Below are 24141 nucleotides of genomic sequence, written 5' to 3' on the forward strand. Positions count from 1 at the left end.
ACATTCACTTAGCCATGTGACAAATATGTAGACCACCAAGAGACATTTTTTAAGCAAGTCACTGATAGAAAACGGCTCAAAAAATTTGTGGTCAACCAAATGCCATAAGGAACATGGTGATTTTCTTCTACTTTCCTTCACTTTCACCACATGAGACTATCACTTTGTTTCATTTCACTTCACTAACCGACTAGCCAAACATAACCAAAGGATGCTTATAAGATTTATGAAGAAAGTAAGGCCCTAAAATGTGTCTCACTGCATTCCATTGTTTTTTAGGGACAGGGTTCTCTGAGCCACTATGGCAGTATATGTTAGCACCTCTGCGTCTATCTCTTTCATCCTCACATGAAATGATGTTGTTACCCTCTAAATTCCAATGTATGATACTTTTTTTCCGCACCTCATTGGTGCACTCCTCTATGCCACTTGCTTAGAAAAATCTCTCCCAATTTTTTATTATTAAATAAAAATCAATATTTTTTTTATCAAAGGGGTTGCTCAATTGGCAAAGCCCAGCCACTCAAAGAAGAGGTCTTGTGGTCAACTCTCCTTGGGGCCTAAGTGCCGAGCTATCCAAATAAATAAATAATTTTTTTTTGATAAAAAAAAAAAAGTAATGAATCACTTATTAGTATAGTAATTTATTATCTTTTTTCCTCACTTTTTGTGGTAATTAAGTGGAATGTATAATATTTTCTCCTCCTCTTGAGCTGGTGCAAAGTGTGATGAAATATGGGTGGATCTCAAGCACTTATTAGTATAGTAATTTATTATCTTTTTCTTTTGTATATTTACATGGGATGGAAGGTTTTTTAGTTTGGCGATCCATATAATGAAGCTATGATCAGGTGCTTACTTTTGTTATGCGATAGATTGGACTGCGATGAAATTTTATGAACAATGAAAAACCAAGGTTTCTAGTTCACATATCAAGTTTCAACACAACAAAAGTTGGCCACGTGGAAAAACAAATGATTGAAAAATTTAGGAATTTGACATGGATGTGAGGGACTATGTGGAATATTTCATTGAGGATAAATGTTAAATTTGGATTTGAAATTTGACATGTGGTTTAACCATTTCTTCTTCTAGATAGCCCATAGCTAGATTTACCATTTGATCCTTCCACGTGATGGAATGAAGTGTCCAAACCAGAGACTCCCTTACTTGGTCTACCAACCAGGGAAACTTTTGGTTATCTATATTTGTGGTACAAAATATATTTACATAATTTCTACCAATTAAATTTTATTTTAAAACTATACTTAAATTGTCATCTCAAGCATAACATGTATGGCATATCGTAAAATGAAATTTAACTCTATTAAGATAGAACCTACTTAAATGATACAACTATTTTTCATAATGGAAAAATGTAGTTACCACTTAGGGACTTAGGGTAGGGACCTTTTTTTGGAGGGGGGGTGTTGGTGGTGAGGTTAAAACGAAGTATTACAATTGGGTTTACCGAAAAAATAAGAAGTTTAGTTTACAGTTGGATCTTGGATCTTCTTATAGACAAGAACAATGCCCTACAACCATCCACCATGTGACTTAAGTTGATCCACACAATCGTAAATGCTATCAAAATGAATATCAAGAAGTAGATATCTAATTCATCTAAGTGAAGATATTAGGAAAAAAAATTAAAAGGATCAAGTTTTCCCTCACCCACATCATGCCAGTGATAGCGTCAAATTGCCAAAGAGGAGGTAAATAGGGGGTGGGAGTGTAATCATTACCCAATAGTCTAATCACATGGTTACTTCACCCATGGAGAATTTCTCTCTTTTCTACAAGTGAAGGTTAACTTTTGCCAAAACAAAATACAGGGAAAATAATGCATTTGAGAGTTACGTCATACAAGTCATATAAAAGAGATAGGATGTTCCAACATACAAAAGTTTGTTAGACAATTCCATTATTTAACCAATTTTAATTAGTTTCCTTTGTTTGTTTGGTTGTGCCACAAATCTTGGAGCCGTTATTGTATGTTAGATTTTCCAATGTAGTTTTATCATTATTGTAGAATTTCTAATGTAGTTTTATCAAAATATTGCACTAAAAAGGTCTTTGTCGGTGCAGTCTAGAATGGGCCCTGGTTGACATATCTATTTGCGCCATTTGAAGATGATGTGACAATTCTTACCATTGGATTTCAAGGAAATGATTTTGATTGATTACCTGTTGAATTTGAATATCAAACTTAACTAGTAGCACACCATGTATGTCCATGCATTTCCTAGTTAGTCTATGCAACCTCTTGATAATCCTATTTTTTTTAATTATAAATTAATTACTTTGCAAACTTTGTTTTAGTCTCATGGTTGGCATGTAAGCAATGAATCTTGGAGTCTACATATCCATGGAGTTTCGGTGTCGTAAAACCCTACTGCATTGCACCAATAGGTGTACCAATCAAAAAACATGTATTGTTGGCTCAGCCAAATAAACTGTTTCCAATTGTTATAAATTCATCCAAGGGTTGAACCATTGGAGTTGATTGGAAATAGTTTGTTGATAAGTGTTTTGTTTTCGACATTTCGCAATATTCTATCACTATTACATTTTTAAGGAAAAACAATTGTCACGATGTCAATGTCAGAGTATTATTTTCCTCTCATATGAAAAATTTTTCTGATAATTTTCCTGAGTTTTATTATATTATTTTATAAAGGAAGAATACTATTTGATTGCGTGGTCTGCACAAACCTGGGACCAATGAGGGAACTCTTAAGGGGATTAGGAAAATCTTTCAATTTGCAATAGTCGACAAGATGGTCATTTCAAGGAAAGGGATTCTGAAAAATATAAATGACCACCTCACCCCTATTTTTGTTGTCGTGTTGAACGGTTTAGGACCTTTCAACTCCTGCCACGGCTGGTTAGGAGCCAGGTCTTTAGGGGAATGTGTCCATCACATCAATAGGGGTTCTGTCACAGGGCCCGACATCGTTCTTTTTTCCATTATTTTTCGTCTATTGTATCACCATTGTCCATTGATGTGATGCTCAGATTCTCCTACAAATTTCTTTATTCGCTTAAAAAATATTGTATTGTTGCAGGCGCAGCAACTTTTGAAGAGGCCGAGTGCGTGCGCAATACGCATCCGTTCTTTTTGCATGTGGAAGGTCTTATTTTAAGAAGCGACGAGAGCCGACGGAGACTTGACACGAAGGGTCAGTGGACGGGGGAGAGTGAGAGGTAGATAGCGCCCATTACTTTTATCTGCGTGCTGCTTGGAGCTCCTTGACCTCCTGCTCCGTTCCTCCGTCTCTCACTCAGGTAGAAATTAAGGTTTTAGCCCTTAGAACCATCACCTGTTTTCTTTTACTTTCTATGATGTTATATTAAATCCCTCGCCTATTGTTTCTTCGCGAGTTCTTTTAAGTTTTAAAATTCCATGCATATTTTCTGGCGTTTATGCAGATGAAAGTAGGTTTTTCTATTCGTATTCGTTTTGTTTCTTGTCGATGTTTTGCCTACTAGGTCTCGAGCTCTAAGTTTTGTCTTTTTTTTTTTTTCGATTTCTCTAGTTAAAATGTCTCTTTTTGTTCGAGTGTGGTATGGTATGTTCTCTTGCTATGTTATGTCGGGTTAGAGTGCTTTATTAACTAGGGCATTGCTATGTGCTAATGGGGCCCACTCTAGTGTCTGAGTGTTAGGTTGGGCCAATCTAGTATGGGATAGGTTAAAAGGCTTGATTTAATACGTTCCATCAGTTCTGGAGCGTTTGGCGTATCGGTCAAGTACCTAACATTTGGTATCAAAGCTGACACCACGTCATGGGTTCGAACCATGGAAAGGTCTATCTAGGAGAGGGCTACATGGAGGAGAGTGAAAGCCCTAAAAAAAAGGGCAACTTGCCGCCAGACAAAAACCTTGGAGCAGAGTGGAGGCGCTTGGAAAGGGCTACCTATTGCCCTATTGCCATAGTGAAAGTTGTTTAGAGTGAGAGCCGTCGTTCTGGGGAAGCGTGGTGATCTATTATGTGCATAATGGACCCCACTCTAGTGTATGGGTGTTAGTTTGGGCCAACCTAGTATGAGATAGGTTAAATGGCTTGATTTAATGCGTTCCATCAGCTCTGGAGCTTTTGGCGTATCGGTCAAGTACCTAACAGACATATCGATCTAGGGTTGAAATCTATCTTGTTTGTATTTGATCCTTTATTAGGCTTTGGACCTTGCTAGATCTAAGGCGTTTCAAAGTTTTGACTTCGAATAATCAGTTTTCATTTTGTGCCTATTATTCTTACTAAATTTTTTAATTGACTGCTTGGCCAGTTTTTATTTTATTTTTAACTTGCGATTATGGCGTAGTACTGATTTATCTCCTATTATTTCTTTTTTGATGACTTTAAGGTTTAAGAATTTCCTAGGGAGGAAGGAGAAGGCTTCACTCATTGATTGGCTTCGGGGTAGAGGTGGTCTGTGGGTAGTGCGTTACAGGCTTTTTTGTATAAGGTAAGAAAGCTGGGTGAAGTTTCATGTGATGTTGATTACTTTTTTTCCTTTTTTTTTGTTTATTTTTATTTTTGTCTTTCTGGGGGTGTAGGTTATGTTGATGAAACGGGTTTTATAACGGTAAATTGTGTGGTATGCATCGTTCATTATCTTTTTGATAAGACTAATAGAATATGGCAATGTCCTTTATTCTCTAGTTTGTTGAACTCCTGTTGATTGTCTCAGGACTCGGGAGAATGGATGGGTTTTATGAACAATATGATTACAGAATATCTAAATTGAATTGGTCTGTACCTTGGTTGCAACAATATTGTCCCATATGTATGTGAATGTGACAGAGCATCTTATCAGATACCAAAGTCACACATCAATGGTAATAATGTATAGATAATAATTTATGAAGACATCTTGAGATTATAGTTGAGTAAAATATATCAAGTTATGAGATACATTAGCGTATTGAGCAGGTAGGAGGTAAATAAAACTAGACTAAAGCTCAACAAGGGTAACCATGAGAAGAAGTGAGTTGGTTGAAGATTGAGGATCCAAAGGGGAATGCAGCAAAGTATTTATCTCTTTTTGTTATTGCAAAGTCACACACAAACACACCTTTGCATGTGCAATGCTAATGATGCTAGGTGGTGGAGAAGTGTCGACTCTAATTATCTTTACACTGGATAAGGTGGGAGCTAACAGGGAAAGCGCATCTTAAAAGGGAGCATGAGACTCTCCTCAAATGGGTTTCCTAATAAGAATCTATCTATTTGGTTGTCAAAGAAAATAATAATAATAATTATGAGTAAATTACTCTGACCTCCCCTGAGCGTTAAATACATGGACCTCCCGTGCCTTTCTGACAAATACCCAAACCACCTCTACTTACCAAATTTCATTACACTCAGCCCCATTCCGTTAGTATTTTAAGGTTAATCGATGACAACAGGGGGAAATATATTCTTAGTTGAATATTTTACCCTTTCTTAACCTTCTTTTTATTTTTTAAATGGGAAATAGTGGGACCCCCTTCTTCCTCTTCTTCACCCGCCCCAACCCTTTGCAACCCCATCCCCGCAGGCTGCATCCCCCCTCTCTCTCATTTTTCTTCTTTCTTCTTCATGCAACCTCACCCGCCCCCATCGTTCTGCAACCCCATCCCCACAGTCTGCAACCCCCTCTCTCTTCTTCTTCATCTGCCCCCACCCCTCTGCAACCCCATCTCACAGGGAGTGAGCACCGAAATCAAGCCTGGCGACGCGGTAGAAGTCCCTCATTGAACTTGGACTTGTTAAACCCTGGTTTGATAAGGTTCCATTCTTTAGACTTATACAAATATCGCCAGACGATGAGACGACTAATTGAAGACCAACTGTGAATCTTGCCAAGGAGAAAACTTGGTTAATACTGGTTTTTGGGTTTCATTGATTCTTGTTTTATTGAAAATGTGTGGGTACAGTCATGCTTTTCCATCTCATTTTGGAGGGATGCTGCAGCTTGGAGTGTAAACGCAAAAAAAAAAAATCTCCTTTTTTGGGTTGGTGATGCTGAAGTTGTAGTTGCCATTGAAGAACTTAACGCGAAAACAGGAATTGATGGTGTAGCAGAGGAAGCAACCATGATAGTTGGTGATGCTGAAGCTATAGCTGCTGCTGAAGAACTTAACGCCAAAACAAGAACTGATGGTGTAGAAGCGAACGAGGTAGGCGCTTGTGAATAGAATAAGCTTGAAGCCGATGCAGGGGCTGAACTCACTTCTGTAACCATAGTTCAAAATCTTGCCAAAATTTTGGCCAGGCCGAGACGAGATGCTATATTGAAATGAAAAAATGCAATGTTTTGAAAATTTTGGTCATCTTGTTTCGGAAATTTCAGTCTAAAAAAATGCACTGTTTCGTTGAAATTTTGGTTATTTTGGTCATTTTGGCATTTTACACCTTGAAATGGCCAAGCAAAACCATAGAAAAAATACAATGTTTCGGCGAAATTTCAGTATCTCGAAAATTTCGGTCTAGCCGAAATGGCCTTCCGAGACGAGATTTAATACTATGCATAGTTGTCACGGCGATTAGGCAACCCAAGGTGGTGGAGAGGGTAAAAAATCAAGGCGACACCAAGTAGGCGACCAAGGCATCCAATGCGCCCAAGTTGACCAAAGCGCCTAGACAACTATGATACTATGGCTGTAACCGAAGCACTCATGACACTGACTGAGGAACTCCTAGAACCAAAGGAAGGAGGCTTCGTGACTGGTGTACCGAAGATTGTAGAAGTAGACGTGGCACTAGCACCACTAGATGTTGCGTTATTAAATCCAAACGAAGCTTGGAAGGAAGAAGATTCAGAAATTCCAAGAGAGAGTCGATGAGGGCGATGAAGGTGAAGCTGAAGACGTTGAAGCTGATGCAGGAGAAGAAACAATCATGGATGTAGAACTCAAAGGGCTCTTAGAAAAAGCTGAACTGCTGGAAAATGAAAATGCTGGAGTTGAGGAGACCGAAAATGGTGAAGCCAAACTAGAACTTGAAGAAGACAAGCTGGGGAAAGAAGGGGCGGCAGTAGCTGAAGACGAAGAAGCTCTAAACAAAGAGGAAGAAAACGCCAGACTCAAATTAGCAGTAGGAGTTGGAGTTGAGGAAACAGAAAAAGCCAGAGCGAAAGGAGCAATAGAAGTTGAAAATTTTGGGAATTGGCTCTATTGGGTCGCTGGAAATTTTGGATCTTTCACGCAATTCATTCCATGTGTCAGTTCTAGACTTGAAGAATTTGAAGAATTCCATGGGTTGTCTAAGATGAAGCTGGAGATGGAGCTGGATGGTGAAGGGAGTGCACTGCAACATGGCTGCATTTCTTCAGTTGGAGTTGCTATTATTGTGTAGTTCGAGGTTGCAGACAAAAGGAAAGAAATGAAGAAGTGGTGAGTCCCACCTCTTTATATTAAAAAAAAAATAAAAAACATAGTAAAGGGTTGCTTTGAAGCAATAATAATTAAGGGTAAAATTGTCAACTCATCTTTTTTTTATTACGTCGTTAGCTTTAGGGGGTACAATTGTAATTGTCAGAAAGGCAGGGGAGGTACTATTTATTTAAGACAAAGGTCAGGGAAAGAAAACGCGTATGTCATGCATGCAACACACACCGAAAGCATTCTGCGTATGCCTTTAACGTCCTTTTTTAGCTTTTGTGTGCACCTCACCTCTCTTTTCTTCTATTTTTATTTAATGTTATTATTGTTACCGACATGCAAAGAAGGGAGAAAATAATCATTTTAATGAGAAAAGACGACACTAATTACATGCCTATAGAGAAATATTACAAGAGATCAAAGAAGGTTTTCTTCTATTTTGTTAAAATTGTCATATCTCTCTCCTTTATATGGAGGAGTCTAGGTGAATAGTGACCTGTTAATAGTACTGTAAATAGTGACCGTAGACCCCACACGTGGGTCCCATGTGGTTGACTTACGCATCCCATGCGGATGCGTTTTTTGCAAAGCCTTCTATTGGCGTCTCATTTGAAAAAGAGACTGCTCATTCTCCTTTTCAAAAGAGATTGCGTTGAATGAGAAAAACTTTGAGTTTGAGGCATATACGACAATTCTCCACTTTGGCTTGAATTCTTTCTATACATAAAAAGACCAGGATGTTAGTGAAAAGGTGGAGTTGGAAGTTGAAACTCTAAACGATCCACAACCCATCCAAGAGGAAGAAGAATAATACACTATTGCCATTGGTAGATAAAAAAGACAGATCTGATCGCCTCAAAGGTATGTAGATTTGGTTGCTTTTGTGTTAATATAATTGAGAAACGTAGATGGTCAAGTGCTTTCCACATAATAGGAGGCTATCACGGGTTCCTAGGCTGCCTGGTGGACTGTTGCCATGATTAGGGAGATTGAATCTCTTCACAAGAATCGTACTTGGGAGCTGGTGAAACCACCCAAAGGCCCAAAGATTATTGGTTGCAACTTTTTCAAGAAGAAAGAAAGAATTCTGGGGGTGGAAGACGCAAGGTTTAAGGAACGCTTAGTGGTAAAGGGCTATACTCAGAAGGAAGGTGGGGACTTCCATGAAGTAATCTCACCTATCGTGAAGCATAATTCCATTTGCATGTTGCTTGCGATGGTTGCTCTGTTTGACTTAGAGCTTGAACAACTCGATGTCAGTACAACCTTTCTGCATGGAGAGTTGGATGAACAGATTTATAGGTAGCACCCAAAGGGGTTTACTATTCAGGTAAAAGAACATGTTTGCCTATTGAAGAAATCATTATACGCTTAAAGCATTCTCCTAGCAGTGGTACAAGCAGTCCGACACCTTCATTGTCCAATACAATTATACTAGAAGTGAGTATGATAATTGTGTTTATCACAGGAGGCTGATAGATGGCTCTTTTGTGTACTTGTTGTATGTTGATTGTTTTCAAGAACATGTCAGAAATTAATAGGTTAAAGGGTCAATTGAGTAGTGAGTTTGAGATGAAAGACTTGGAGGTGCCAAGAAAATTCTGGGTATGGAGATTTGCAGAGATTGACAAGCAGATAGATAGTAACCTCAAAAAAAGTAAATCGAGAAGGTGCTTGAGCATTTTGGTATGTAGAGCTTGAAGCCTGTGAGTACCTCGCTTGCTGCTCATTTTGAGATTTCAGTTGTTTTATCAATATGGAAGAAAAGGAGAAAATGTCTTGTGTTCCTTATGCTTGTACAGTTGGTAGTATAATTTATGTCATGGTGTGCATTTGATTGGACATTTCACACGTTGTCAGTAGATATATGGATATCCTAGCAAGGTTCTTTGGTAGGTAGTGAAATGGATATTGCGCTACTTGAAGGGCAATACAAATGCTGACTTGGTATATGTCAGTGTTATGTACGTCTCGAATTCTTGAACCCATTTCGAAGAATGACCCGCTCCGACATTTTTGGTGGATGTAGCACACCATACTGGTGTGTGAAACACGTTAAATCTCTGTGTCATCTTGCTCTGTTTTTGTTTCTTTTCGTGTTTTGGTTGGTGTTTTGCTCTAATAGTTAGGAATACCGATTCTAGTGGACGCGTTGGTTTTTGTTGATTTTGATTGTGAAGGTTATGTTTTTATTCTCTTTGATTGCGCCATTTGCTGGAAGGCAACATTACATTCTAAAGTTGCCTTGTCTACTACAAAAGTAGAGTACATGGCAGCAACAGAAGCAATATAGGAAGCTTTATGGCTGAGAGGTTTGGTTGGTGATTTGGGTGTATAATAGGATCAAACTATTGTACAATGTGACAGTCAGACTGCCATACATCTGATCAAAAATCATTTGTATCATGAAAGAACCAAGCACATTGATGTTAGAGTTTACTTCATTCGAGAAGTATTATGGTGAAGAAGATCCCAACAGTAGAGAATTCGTTTGACATGATGACCAAGCCTATTCCATTTGTAAAGTTCAACACTGCCTAGACTTGATCGGCATTAGTAACACTTAAGAGCCCCATTGGGGATTGAGGTGGAGATAGCTGGAGTATATTGTCCGTTTAGCATGAAAGAATTCAAGTCAAGGTAGAGAATTGTCGTATGTGTCTTGAATTTAAGGCTTTTCTTATTCAAAAACAGTCTTATTTTGAGAAAGAGACAACATAGTCTCTTTTTTTAATGAGATTGCGTTAAAGTATCTTTTTCAAATGTGACTACGTCGATAGTTGGCGTGAAAAGTGCATGTCATGTGGTGTGTAAGTCAACCAAGTGGGATCCACAATCATTATTCACATGTCACTATTCATCCAAGCTCTTCTATATAAAGGGGAGGGATAGGACAGTTCTAACACAACAAAAAATAGCCTTCTCTGATCTCTTTTAATATTTGCTATCGATATTCGATTAATATATTCTTTTTCTCATTAAAAGGATTTCTCTCTCCCTTCTTTGCATGTCACCAACAACAATAATATTGAATAAAACAAAAGAAAAGAGGGGCTGTGCACACAAAAGTTGAAATGCATAATGCTTTCGTTGCACAACAGCACGACACATGCAGGACCATACACGTTTTCGTCCTTCTCCCCTCGCCTATCCAAGGAGATGAAGAGAACCAAGGAAAACATTGAAGAACTTGAGAAACACTGAGCAAGTAGAGCATACAGAGATTGATTTTGGGTTTAGGAGTCACTTGTAGGGATCCTCTTCATGTACACTCTGGGTGTGTATATCCTTTTTGGAATATTCGTGGTTTCTACTGCAATACATTCATTGTTGAGTGGGATCCATGTTCAGTGTTGTGGTTAAGGGGTTTGAGTTGTAATTTTTCCTGGTATAGTTAAGTAAGCTCCATGTGGTTGCCCCGCAAATCTTTTGTTTTTGCATCTTACTCTTTTATGTGCTTGTCTTGATTTCTCACTTTGGATTTGTACATGCCGATTGTGTGGGATGATTATTGTCGGAGCAGATTTGGTGACCATGAAATAGATCTGGTGGTGGGTACTGGCGGTGAAAGAGATCTGAAGTTTGACCCATCCAGGAAGTCAAGAATGGGTGATGAAAACCGTTAGATCTGAAGCTTGACCTGCATACAAAGAGCAGGCTTTCTGTTGGTCCAAGTGTGATGAAATCCATCTGAGCTAAGGTGGTGGTGAGCTGCGGGTGTTGGGAGTGCTTGTGAGGGCAACTGGGGTTGTTTGCCTGCTCTTGGCCATGGGCTGAAGAGGTGTAGGATGGAGTGGGAAGTGGGAGCGGGGTGGTGCTTGAGGTTTAGCTATGGTTCTTGGGGGTGAAGGAGAGAGAGAGAAGAGTTGTGTGGGAGCAAGGGAGAGAGTGGCAATGGAGGTGCGTACGTGGTCTGAAAGTGGAGTGTAGATGGTCGAGGGCGAGAGCTTACAATTCTGAAGGTAGTCTGTAGGTGGTCTGAATGTGTGTAGGGTGTGCTTGTGCTTGGCCCTCTCCTGCTAGCCATGGCTTTGGTCATGAGCACCTTGTCTGAGCAGGATTACCTTCATTTACCTAGCAGGTTGTTAGCAGTGGGAGAGGCAATAACGGAGGATCTGGGACATGCCGTTGTGCGTGCCATTGCTAGAAGTTTGTCTAAACCTAATGAAGGGTTAGGGTTTAATTTTGGGGATTGCTACGACAGTGTAGCTGTGGTATGGAAGAAAGGGGAGGGCATGCACCTCCATTGTATGCCCCCCATCCTGCGTGAGAATGTCAAATTGCGAGATGTCATGCGCAAGATCTACAGGTTGAAGCTTTGAAGTGGAAGAATGCTCTTGTAGGGCACTTTGTTGGTTATAGACCCCCTTTACGGTGGTGAAATATACTCAGGAAAGACAATGGAAGATAAAAGGAGGGGTGGAAACTTTCTTGCTTGACAATTACTTCTTTGTGTTTAGGTTCTTTGATGGGGAGGATAAGCTCAGTATAATGGAAAATGGTTTGTGTATCGTATGCCGTCTGCTAATTATCCCAAGCCATTGGGAGAAATCTTTATAGCTTCAATGAGTTGATCTTTCCACCATTCCAAACTGGGTCTCTCTTTTGGACCTGACTCTTCATTTTTGGGAAAAGGAAGGCCTAAGCTCTGTAGGCACGATTCTTGGTGTCCTGTTGTTTATGGACAGAAGAACCAGGAATCAGACCGCCTTGGCTTTGCCCATAGCTGCATCAAGATTTCAGTGGAGGAGGACATGCTTGACTCAATCTGGAATGATGTTGAATCGGGTAACTCTTTCAGGCAAGAGGTTCAATATCAGTGAATACCTCCTAGTTGCAGAACATGCAAGTTTTTTGGTCATTCCTTGGTGGAGTGCGCTGATTGTAAGTTGCGATTTGTTGAGCAGCAACCTCCATGTCAAGTGTCAACAAAGGAGATCAAAGCCGCAACTGGGGTATGGGGAGGACTTGCACCAAAAACAAAGAAGGTGGCGGCAGCAAGAGGCGGGGTTGGGAGCTATTCAACTGATGATAATCAAAATCTTACCCAGGTTGGCTAGTATGCAGTAGTGGTCGGAGAGGTTATTGTCCTGAGGTTATTGTCCTTCCCCACCTAGCTTGGCTTTCCCCAAAATGGGACTGGGTGTGCAAAACCTCTCATTACCGATGAGAAAGCGCTCTTACGCCATTCTCGCAGGAAGTAGCACACTTATCAGATCCTTGGGAGGAATGTCTCTGATGGCCACTTGTGCTGCTTCTAGTGGGCTGGAATGGAAAGTTGGGATCATCACATCTTCTTTGGCTGTAGCTTTACCTCCCAGATGTGGAGAGATATCTGTAAGCTCGGCCCTCTTTCTCATCAACGAAGGGGGTGCATTGTTTCAGACGCCCATTTGGTGACAAAGAAATTTGGTGGGGGAGACCTTTGTGGTATATTGGGTAAGCTTGCTTTCTATTCGAGAGTGTGTCATATTTTGAGCGAGTGAAACTTCCGTTAATTCCGAAACAAGGTCAGACCTAGGTTGCTGATTCTTCGAGACATTAAAGCTGATGTAGCTCACCGATGTCGCTCCATCACCCTCAGTGGAAAGGAAAACCTGAAGGAACAGTTACTTGAAAGAGTCATGGAGGGAGATGCACGTGATGACGCCTCATTAGCAATGCTGCGGCTGTCAGGAAGAGACTGCTCCCATGTTCTTGTTGAGTTAGGGGCATTTCTATTCCCATTCGTGTAGTTTTAATGTTCTCGTGAACTATGTTCACTGACAGTTTGTCCTTGTTGTCTTGAGCTGTTTGCTTTGTGTAGTCATTAAGAAATTGATATTACCTATCCCCCCCAAAAAAAAAAAAAAAACCGAAAGAAGAGATAATGATAGTGATGAACAGTTAATATGTTTTGTGTTTCTCAGCTGATCAGGCCATCGCATGCCTGGGGGCTCGTCATATTAGATTTCAAGCCCATTTCTCATCATATTGTGGATGAAAATGGCAATACAACGAATAAATCAGTGATTTCTTGAAGATATATTGTGTGTCCTTTCCTTGTAGCTTAACATTTATTTTCTTCTCTCTCGCTCTCTCTGGGTGTGTGTGTGTGTGTGTGCGCTATATCTTTGTATTCTGGTTGGATGACTTCATCATATTTGGTCTTTGTTTGAAATTTTGATCATCAGGCTAAATCCATTTGATGGTAAGATAAATGCCTACTTAGTGATTCATTTGGCATACATTGAAGTTTCCTGTATGGAAGCATGGCTCCTAGACATCTCTACTTGCTTTTCTTTTCATCTCTTTGATAATTGTTATATGGAAGAAAGTTTCCTGTCTGGAAGGGTGGCTCCCACGCCTGCATCCTTGTGTCTGTCTCTCTCCTCCTATAAAATGACCTCCCTGCCCTCCATAGATTGAATCAAAAGGGGGTTGCTGATTGGGTCTCATGTAGGTGTAGGAGCCATGCCCCCAGACAGAGAACACTTCCCCTTGCTATATATATATTCCCTATTGCTTCAGACACTTCTCAACGCAGGATTTTTTATTAGACTGGATGATAAGGTCTGTTGATTATTTTAGTTCACAGAAGAATTTATGTTGCTCTTTATAATCCAGGATTTGATGGAAGAACTAACATTGTTTTTTCTCTTCTGTGAGATGTACTTCCGGTCATCATCTCACCAAAATGCAGGTATTGAGCTGGTTTTGGAATTCAAATGGATAGCAAGAAGTTCATCCAGTTGGTTGAGGAGAAAAAGAAGAGAATCTTGGAGAAGAAAGAAGCCCCCTTGAAATGGGAACAGAAGCTAGAAGCTGCTGCAAAGGCAAAAGCTGATGCTGAAGCAAAACAGAAGAAGTTGAAAGTTGCGAAGCGTAAGGGAAAATCTGCATCATCATCTGATGATGATAGTGACGGTCACAGCAGTGATGCAGGGAGGACAGCAAAAAGAACTCACAGGAAGCCATCACACAGGAAGCATGGCTACTCTGATTCATCTGGTGAGAATGAGAGAAAGAAAGAGATGGAATTCAGGCGGCGGTCAAAAAAGCGCTCCACAAGATCAGATAATGATAGCAGTAGTGATGAATATGAGAGTGGGTCCGAGGAAGATCACAGGAAGAAGCGAGCTCACAAGAGGAGGCATAGGCACCGCAGTTTGAGGTCCAATTCAAGTGATTCAGATTCTAGTGATGAGAGTGAAGGAGAGAATGCTTGGAAAAATCATGCTAGGCACCACAAACGCCATCGCCGTTCCAGTGATGATTCTTCTGATCCTGATGGTAACAAACGTCAACATGAAAGGCGCCACAAGCGCCATTGCAGATTCAGTGCAGATGATTCCAGATCTTCAGAATCTGATCATAAGCGAGAGAGGAGCCGGTCTTTGGAGAAGTCATCAGATGAAAACCATGACGAATTAGGTAAACCAAGGAAGCATAAAAAATGTAGTCAATTGCACCGCCATCATCATCACCGCCACCATCACCACCATCATCACAACCATAATCCCCATCGTACCAATGACAGTTGTGATCATCAACCACATCATTTGCCTAAACAGAATGAAAAACACTTGGAGAATGGAGAGCACACGGAGCTTTAGCACAAGGTGAATGGGAATGTCAATAATGACCATCAGTAATGATATTTGAAAATGGTGGAAACCCCTACTGACAATGAATTGATTCAAAACCTCCTGTTATTTTTGTTTTTTGTTTGGTTGGTTAATCTCATTTCTGGTTGCTTGACATGGATAACAATTGCCAGTTAGAAATGGACCTAATTTGAATTTTCAGTTTTTCTTCGGTCTTCCACCTTATATCACTCTTATGTCTTCTGTTGAAATCTGAAATGTGATCAATTAATTTAATTTTGGATTGAATGACATTGGAGAGTCTGCGATCATGTTCAGATCACTCTCACGCTTCCATTTTAACAAATGGCTGCTGCTCATCTTTGTGAAATACAAGGTTGTTAAGTAGGGAGAGCTGTTGTGGTTTGGTGTCTTGACTTCTGATGACTGGACTTTTGTGTGGAACCTCCCCGTAGGCCGCAACGAGGTCCGGAGGCTCTTACATGGTTTACGCATTGGACCCGCTTCACCAATGAGCATTATTGTATTTGGATGGGTGTCAAGGAATGGTTAAAGGCATTTCGGACAACTAACATAGAGAGAATGATAATAAACAGTAGATTTGCAAGTATTTCCTTCACCCTGTGTAAATGAAAACTCTCTTTATTTCTTGAATGAATAAATTTCAATGCTTGATGTTATAGAAGATTTCTTTCCTCCATTTATTTCGATATAAAATAGGCAGCAATAACTCAACCCCCCAACCAAAAAAAGAAAAAAAAACCCCTACAACTTTTTAATCGTAACTACAAAGAGAAGACGCAAAATTTTACACAGGCCAGATCCTCAACCTTGACCTTCCAGCATGACATTATTGACATTATAGTTATGTAGAACTTACGGGATGAAGCGGTAGGAGAAGCCATTGAACAAAAACTACGCGAGACAGATAGAATAGGGTATCAAGTGCATAGACGTTTTGGACCGACTCTGCTCCACTGGTGCTATGGAAAACGTGATTGGTAATTTTCTCACTTCAAATTGTGTTCTAAACCCACAATTTATTCCAAGAATGCATACTAAACTGTGAGGGGATCCCGTTCTCCGAACGGCTCACAAGCGTACAAATGGAATCCATTCTGTGGGGCAAACATGGAGTGGATTATCCTGCCTCTGCTAAACGCTGCCTTACTCTCAATATGGGAAGATCTGAACAAAACATTTAGGATAGAACCCCCTATTTTATGGCAAAAGATGCAAAATAGAATACAACTATAATAGAACAAAAGAATAGGAACTACTTTCATGCAAAACCAAAAAAAAAAGGAACTACAGATATTTACAGTTAAAGTAAATGCAAGCCATAATAGATCCCAGAGAAGAATCACTACATGTTGTGCCCGGGTGAATAGCAGAATAGGTGAAAAGTCCTGCTTTTGCATGATCAGATGAAGCGGCCACCTTCAGACGAGCTTACATTTAGCTCACGCCCCAACTCCCATGTGAATAAAAGAAATTTATCCATCATCAACAAAAAATAATATGATCAATGATTCAAACAATGCTGAATTTTGAAAAAGAAACCTTAACGAATGAGCTAAGACCAGAATCAGATATGCCAAAAAAAGAAAGAGAAACATTCAATCAAAATGAGAAACTCATCCATTTAACATGGGTATCAGAATTTAACATCCTGTGCAGGGCTCTTTTTTTTTTTTAATATATATATATATATATATAAAATACCTCTGTTAATACCAAAAAGGTCCAGAACCCTTGTATGTAAAATAAATAAAAGCGGGAAGCAAAATTCTGAAAAAAAAGGGTGAGAAAAAGAAAAAGGGGCAATGGAAAAGCAAAAAACCAGTAGGTCACATAAATACAACTCGTGATGTCTCGCATTCTTAACATCATCTAAATTATTGATGTTTAAGAGTAATGGAGAAACTACAGAGGGGTCAAACTGAAGGGTGATCAAGAGGCCGACTCCTTGGAAATCTTCTCAGCCTTGGCAATAACCTCTTCAATTCCTCCTACCATGTAAAATGATTGCTCTGGCAAATCATCAAACTTACCATCCAGAACTCCCTGCCAGAAGAAGATAAGACAACACATTAGCCTAGGCTAGCAAGGTTTCCATCAAAGATCACTCACCACATTACAAGGAAAGGCAAAATAAACTGTGCAATAAGAAACCAGGAAAATGATAAAATAATTACGGATTGAACCAGAAGTCTGCCACTAACACAAAGGAATACAGAGAGCTCCAAAGGAAATAATCCTGTCTATCATTTCACTTGGATACCAACCATAACACTAACAGACTCAATAACACTTCCAAACAACAAAAAGAAAATGAACCCTTGGGCTTTTAACTGTATGAAGTACGTATATGGAGCTGTACGTAGACAGTAGACTTACAGATTTGACATACGAATTCAACACATTTTAATTCCCACTTGTAGGTGACCAGATCACATATGCTCTGGTTAATGGAGGCCCAGTCCGAAATATTTTCATGTTTTAATGCCGATGTGGTATGGGCTTTTAATTCACTGTGGGCGGACCTTGGTGCAACAGTAAAGGTTGCTCCATTGTGACCAAGTGGTCACGGGTTTGAGTCTGGAAACAGCCTCTCTGCGAAAGCAGGGGTAAGGCTACGTACATTATGACTCTCCCCAAACCCCGCAGTGGCGGGAGCCTTGTGCACTGGGTACGCCCTTTTTAGACTGAAATAAAAGGCCCAAAAGTGGGGGTCTAAATAATTGTATGAACCTAGTTTTTTATGAATGAATAAGGAATTCATTACCAAAGAGAAAGAAACTAATACAACTTATAAGACCCGGACTTTACATAGAGGGGGAGTCGTGGACCAAAACAATAGAAGGGGAAAGCCCCCAAGCATCAACAATCAACCTATTTTTAGTGGCACAACGAGAGGGAGCTGAATCTTGGATCTGACAAAAAAAGGATGGAGTCCCAAATCTGTTGGAAGAATCTGTTGAAATTAGTAGTTTAATTAGGAAGTTGGTATTAACAGTAGATCCCATTGGCTATTAGTTAGGAAGTTATTTTATTTTAAATTTGTATTAGATAGCTGTCATTAGGTGTAGGGCCTAGTTATGACTTATGACAGCAAGTCAAGTTAAGGAGTCTTCTATTGTTTTAATAAATCTTACTTTATAATTTCTACTTGTTACTTGTTAGGAAGTCTATCTAGATTAGAATTATATTTCTTTTCTTTTTAATTTTAAGAGTTGTAAATTCCCCCCCCCCCCCCCAATTGATAAAATGGAACAGAAAATTAATTTTTGTTCGAGGACTGAGTTTTCCGTCATCCACAGTGAAGAGAGAATCTCTTCATCCACCCTTGGACTAATGGCAGCCAGAGCTTTTTACCATTGTACCAAGCAACAGCCCCTTTATACCAGTAACAGAATATTACCTGGAAACTGGTAATGCTCTCTTTCAACTCCACGTACTTCCCAGGGGCACCCGTGAACACTTCTGCAACATGGAAAGGCTGGCTCAAGAAACGCTGAATTTTACGAGCGCGAGCAACAGTTAATTTGTCATCTTCACTGAGTTCATCCATTCCCAAAATAGCAATAATATCTTGAAGATTCTTGTAGTTCTGAAGTACTTTTTGTACACCACGAGCAGTGTTATAGTGCTCTTCTCCTAATATATGAGGAGAGAGCATACGGGATGTCGAATCAAGGGGATCAACAGCAGGATAAATACCAAGCTCAGAGATCTGCCATGATAAGATACAAACATTACCAAGAGAAAATCGTGCAAAAACTATATAATTACTTCAGATCAACAGCAGGTCAAATACCTGCCGGGACAACACAGTTGTAGCATCCAGATGAGCAAAGGTGGTCGCAGGAGCTGGATCTGTCAAGTCATCTGCAGGGACATAAATAGCCTGGACAGACGTGATTGAACCTTTCTTAGTTGTGGTGATACGCTCCTGCAGGCCTCCAAGATCAGTAGCCAAAGTTGGTTGGTAACCCACAGCGGATGGGATACGACCAAGCAAAGCAGACACTTCTGAGTTTGCCTGCAGAATGGACAGGAGATGGTAATAAAATTTTTTTTTAAGGAATATATATATATATTACACCACCATGAAGAAAGAAAATAATAGCTGAAGTTCATTGAAAAGAAAATTACCTGAGTAAAACGGAAAATATTGTCAATGAAGAGAAGCACATCCTGCCCTTCAGCATCTCTGAAGTGTTCAGCTACAGTTAACCCCGTAAGCCCAACACGAGCACGAGCACCAGGAGGCTCATTCATTTGACCATAAACGAGAGCACACTTGCTATCACTCTGAATAGAGATGGTATATGATTGAAATTAAACCCTGAGACTGGAAGAACTAAACAAAGCAAAGAATTGAACCCGAGAAGAGGGGGGGGGGACCACATTGTGCAGACCTGCTTGTCCCCTAGCTTAATGACACCACTCTCAATCATTTCCCTGTACAGATCATTACCCTCTCGAGTACGCTCCCCAACACCAGCAAAGACGGAGAAACCACCTGGTCAAATTGAAAAGAAAAATATTGGACATTGAACATACTAAAAGAATTCAACCAAAGAGTGTTCCTAGATGCAATCTTTAAGCATAGACCAACCATGAGCTTTTGCTACATTGTTAATCAGTTCCATAATAAGCACTGTTTTTCCGACACCAGCACCACCAAACAGTCCAATCTTCCCACCTCTTTGGTAAGGTGCAAGGAGATCCACAACCTGTAGAAGGAAGTAGCATAAATTGGATTCATAGTGGATACTATTTTGACCATATGAAACATGAGGAAAATTTTCAAATTTCAACGAAGGAGAAGTAAGAGGGGGGGGGGGGGGAGAGGAAAAGAGAACTTCAAGCATTAAAATGCACTTTGGGTTGGGGGAGGGAGGGAGAACAATGACACGAAAAATGGATGTACCTTGATTCCAGTGACAAGGATCTGTTGTTCGGTTGCCTGCTCAACAAAGGATGGGGCCTCACGATGGATGGGCAGAAAGTGGTCGGTTTCTGTTGAAAACTTGGAAGGAAGAACAAAAAGTCAAAAATGTACTATGGAAAGGAAAACAGTGTACTGAAGGAATTCAGAGAAATAAGATACACCGATGATCCATTTGGTTACATGGGAAATAAAGGGAAGGGAAGGGAAGTGAAATCAAATCAATAATGAAGTGGAAACTTTGGTAATTATTACTTCAGATGATGGTATAACTATAAAATATACCAAATTTGAGTTATTAAATTTCACTTTACTTTGCAATCAAATTCCTTTGATTTGAAAATTAAATACATTTTAATTTGAAAAGAGTATTTACCAAATATGGTAAGAGATAGATTACACAATCATAATTACAGAAGTTCCCTTTTTCTTTTCGAAAGTGATTTCACTTCGCTTTATTTGCAACCAAAGGGAGCTGAAGGAATTCAGATTTCTTACTTATATCACCCCTCTCGTCAATTGGCTCTCCAATAACATTCATGATACGGCCAAGAGTAGCCCTGCCCACAGGCACCTAATAATTCATCCACAAATCAAAAGGAGTATGTCAAATCAACAGGAATATATCAACCTGAGAACAGTCAAGAATTAATGTGCAAAATGCAAATGGAAAAGGCAACAGTTAACGAACTGGCCAATTCAAATCACCCTCAAAGCATAAAAAATGATATCCAAGGTAATGCAAAATTTAAACACATCTGAATATCAAGTCAAACTCAACAAGATAAAACAATGAAAATTCTGTTCTAATCTTGAAAACACCAAACTGACCTCTAGGATATCCTTTCACTAATGTTAAATAAAATCACATTTCTGTCATACAAGGAGAAATCAGAACCCAGATGACAAATACAAGAGAAACACCGGAATCTAACTCCCAATCATCTGAGATGAACTTGTATCTAAGGTCAAAAGAGATCAATCAGAGAAAAACAGTTGAAATAAAAAGAGTCCTCCCTCAACAAATTCGGGTAGAGTGAATCAAATCTGGGATCCAAATCCACAATCAGCTGAGTCGACCAATAGAACACATTAAAGAATGGAATATGATATTAAACCACACAAACGCTCCAATGCTTAATTCGACTAGTTCAATGAAGGGGAAGGGGAGGGGGGGGGGGTTGTAGACGGAGAAACTTACAGTGATGGGAGAGCCAGTGTTAAGAACCCTCTGACCACGAACAAGCCCTTCGGTACCGTCCATGGCAATGGTCCTGACCATATTCTCTCCCAAATGCTGCGCAACTTCGAGGACCAAGCGGATCGAATTATCCAAAACTTCAAGAGCAGTCAAGATCGGAGGCAATCCTTCATCGAATCTAACATCGACGACAGCACCAATCACCTGACAGACACGCCCAACGGCACCGGCCCCTGTAAATTCATCGGTGATCTTACCGCTGGGACCAGCACCCTTAGTTGCCGGAGGGGAGGAAGCCGGAGATGGCGCTGGAGCTGCTGCCGCAGTTGCATAGTCTACAACACGGTTGAGAAGAAAACCCTTGGGAGAAGCCCGAGAGGTAGGAGATGGGGAAGGGGTTCTAGGGTTGATGATCGAAGGCTTCGACGCAGACCGACGTGCGGAAGACCTTAGAAGAGATGATAAGACCTTGCGAGAAGCCATGGACAGGAGGTATGGTTAGTGTTTGCTAAGTCTGTTACTACTCAGCAACGGACACCAATCTGCATTGGCGAGTGAAGAAGAAGAAGACGACGAGGAATGGCGTCAAGGTTAGAATCTGAAAAGGAAGTCAGACTTCATAGATGAGACCTGAGAGAGAGTGACTGAGAATAGCAGACGTGAAAGAGATGTATGAGGTTGGATTTTTCCGAAAGTTTGGCGTCCGAAGCGCGTGAGGGAAACGCTTCACGTAATCACAGGGCGAAGGTGAGAAAGGAATATGTCAACAACACTGAAAGAATATGCTGCATTGGCGGAACAAGTGAGATCAAGGCAGCACGTGACACGTGGAGGTCATTTATTATCCCACGTGTTACATTCCCTTGGTCCATCCTTGGTTTCAATCCATTCAAATTTCGAAGGGGAAAGAACAAAAAAGCTATGGCCTATGATCAAGAATCGAGATCTTGGTCATAGGCTTGTTTTGGTCAGACGTGATATCGCGTTGTACTCGAAGCCAAGACAAATCAAGACAATTCAAAGATTCCGAACAGTTTCAATCAAGATTTTGTTCAATGTTTGTGATTTTTTTTGGAAAGATGAATTTTATTTAGAAATAACGTGAAAGCTCATAGATGGAGAAGAAACAAATTAAGAAGCCATGGATCGAAAATGGGCCATACCATTGTACCCATCATTGATAAGATCTTTCTTGTTAGAAAGTCAACCGAGTTGTTACTCTCCCTTGAAATAAAATTGAAAGTACATATTTCAAAATAAGATGGAAGATGAATAATATCATCTAAAATGATTCTAAAATTGAGAGAAGATGTTATTCTTTCTTGTAGGTAGGAAATCACATCTGTGTTGTTTAATTCAAAAACCACCTTCTCAGGTTAATCTTTTGGGATTGGTGTGTGGTTTGTATGATTACACTTTCATCAAAACAAAAAAATCACCTTCTCAAATTCTTCTAAGAATGCTTTTAACATGATGAACAAATAGCTAAAGCTTCACTAGTTGCAGCTTCATCAATTCTTGCTGATATTAACACAACATTTAGAGGTCCGCCATGATAATCACGGCAAACAATTCCAATGCCACCATTAGATGTGTTGGAAGGCAAACTCGCATCACAGTTCCATGCTTGTGATGCAAAAAGGAAGGGAAAAAGTTGAGGCGAGAGGGTGGTTATTGCTATCACAACTATTTACGAATGTTTTTGATAGTAAGATAGATCTGAGTCATCTGTGTACTAGTTTTTTTCTATCCAAATTATTTGTTCATATTAGTTACCAAAAAAATTTTATTTGTTCATATTCGATCAAATTGGGAGGTGCACGTACATACTACATACATGTTGTATGTACGGTCAGATGTCAACAACTGTTCTTTTTCTTCCATAAATATCCTTCTTTACCCTTTAAATGAGAGCAAGTGGGATAGGTGTATGTGGTACATGGTAGTAAAATACGATATCAGATTCAGATGTTTCAGTCGATCCATATCGGTATCAGCGACGGCTATGCCCAATCCTGTATCAATGGAACAGTTCTTTATCTTATGAAATTTGAAAAATCAACCGACCCTCGTAACAATAATAATTCTCCAAAGTTAAATTGTGGGCTGTGGGGTATCCAAACTAAAAATCCTTATAAATCAGGGAGCCCTAATCATGTACTCAAGAACATTTGTAAGAGAATTGGCTCTGTTCTTGAAAGAGTTCTTGTCATTCCCAATAGTGACAATATGGAATACATGCGTCCTTTTAATTCTTAGACCTATTTGTTTTGTAATTTTGTATCATTTTCCAATGTAAATCATCCTAATTATATATCATTTTCCTATGTAACTCAAATCATCCTAGAATTTTGCACAAAACCTCCATTGACAAGCATGGTTTTCCACAAATTTCCATGTATGTCCATATGCATGTGTACTAATACTCTAGACATTACTGGGCACTCTATCAACTCTAAGTGGGAACAGATGGTTTATATTTGTTTTATGTTTGCAGAAACATCCTCTATTGTTACATGGATAACTACCCTCTCTAAAATCACAAGTCAGAATAGGAACAAACTTATTAATATCCAAATTCATGACTCTTGATTATTTAAAGACCAAGTATCAAAAATAGTATGTGATACTACGTTATTTGATTATCGTAATAAATACCAGAATTAAAAAAAAAAATCTAGACCAAATCTGGGTAGGTTTTCCAACCAAGCTTGGCTAGACAAACCACCACGGAACTGGTACACAAAGGAGCTATTTCTACCATTTGGAGCAAGGATTATTTCTCATCCTCACTGTAGAAAAGATAGGGAATTGATAGACAATATTGCAAAATTAGTGTTTACCCCCTTTCCTTGGATTGTCCAACTTCTTCAAATTAAAGTCTCCATGTAAGCTGCAATCTGTAACCCAACTACAAAAGCAGGAAGCAAAGACTCAATTTAGATGGTGTCAACAGATAGAGATAGTATGCACAACACACTAATATTGAGCAGATGATGACTCCACTACAAGGTCTAGTAGTTGTTTTG

At 39.7% G+C, this 24141-nt stretch overlaps 2 protein-coding genes across 3 annotated transcripts; one reads left to right on the plus strand and one right to left on the minus strand.

Moving 5' to 3' along the window:
* Positions 1–4372: 4372 nt before the first annotated feature.
* Positions 4373–15043, plus strand: LOC122652709 (sarcoplasmic reticulum histidine-rich calcium-binding protein-like). Of its 2 annotated transcripts, none has more exons than XM_043846524.1 (2): positions 4373–4469; positions 14017–15043. In XM_043846524.1, the coding sequence occupies exon 2, from the start codon at positions 14076–14078 to the stop codon at positions 14961–14963; it is 888 nt and encodes a 295-aa protein (XP_043702459.1). In that variant the 5' UTR covers positions 4373–4469; positions 14017–14075; the 3' UTR covers positions 14964–15043. The 2 variants fall into 2 exon arrangements, with proteins under 2 accessions (XP_043702459.1, XP_043702460.1); XM_043846525.1 differs by having other exon boundaries at positions 4390–4469; positions 14051–15043.
* Positions 15044–16831: 1788 nt separating this feature from the next.
* LOC122652558 (ATP synthase subunit beta, mitochondrial) lies at positions 16832–21679 on the minus strand. The gene is made up of 9 exons (XM_043846341.1): positions 21113–21679; positions 20410–20485; positions 19894–19982; positions 19579–19696; positions 19379–19482; positions 19113–19271; positions 18775–18999; positions 18379–18690; positions 16832–17021 (listed from the first exon to the last, which is right to left on the minus strand). The coding sequence occupies exons 1-9, from the start codon at positions 21593–21595 to the stop codon at positions 16908–16910; spliced, it is 1680 nt and encodes a 559-aa protein (XP_043702276.1). The 5' UTR covers positions 21596–21679; the 3' UTR covers positions 16832–16907.
* Positions 21680–24141: the final 2462 nt, after the last annotated feature.

The sequence above is a fragment of the Telopea speciosissima genome, chromosome 2 (genome assembly GCF_018873765.1).
Source record: "Telopea speciosissima isolate NSW1024214 ecotype Mountain lineage chromosome 2, Tspe_v1, whole genome shotgun sequence".
Classification (NCBI taxonomy): Eukaryota; Viridiplantae; Streptophyta; class Magnoliopsida; order Proteales; family Proteaceae; genus Telopea; species Telopea speciosissima.

Excerpts from the sequence above, each read along its gene's own strand:
- LOC122652709 (XM_043846524.1), top strand. The coding sequence starts at position 14,076 with ATGGATAGCAAGAAGTTCATCCAGTTGGTTGAGGAGAAAAAGAAGAGA.
- LOC122652558 (XM_043846341.1), bottom strand. The coding sequence starts at position 21,595 with ATGGCTTCTCGCAAGGTCTTATCATCTCTTCTAAGGTCTTCCGCACGT. Across the intron at positions 20,486-21,112 it reads ACACTGGCTCTCCCATCACT|GTGCCTGTGGGCAGGGCTAC; the intron begins GTAAGTTTCTCC and ends ATGAATTATTAG. Across the intron at positions 19,983-20,409 it reads TGACGAGAGGGGTGATATAA|AAACCGACCACTTTCTGCCC; the intron begins GTAAGAAATCTG and ends AGTTTTCAACAG.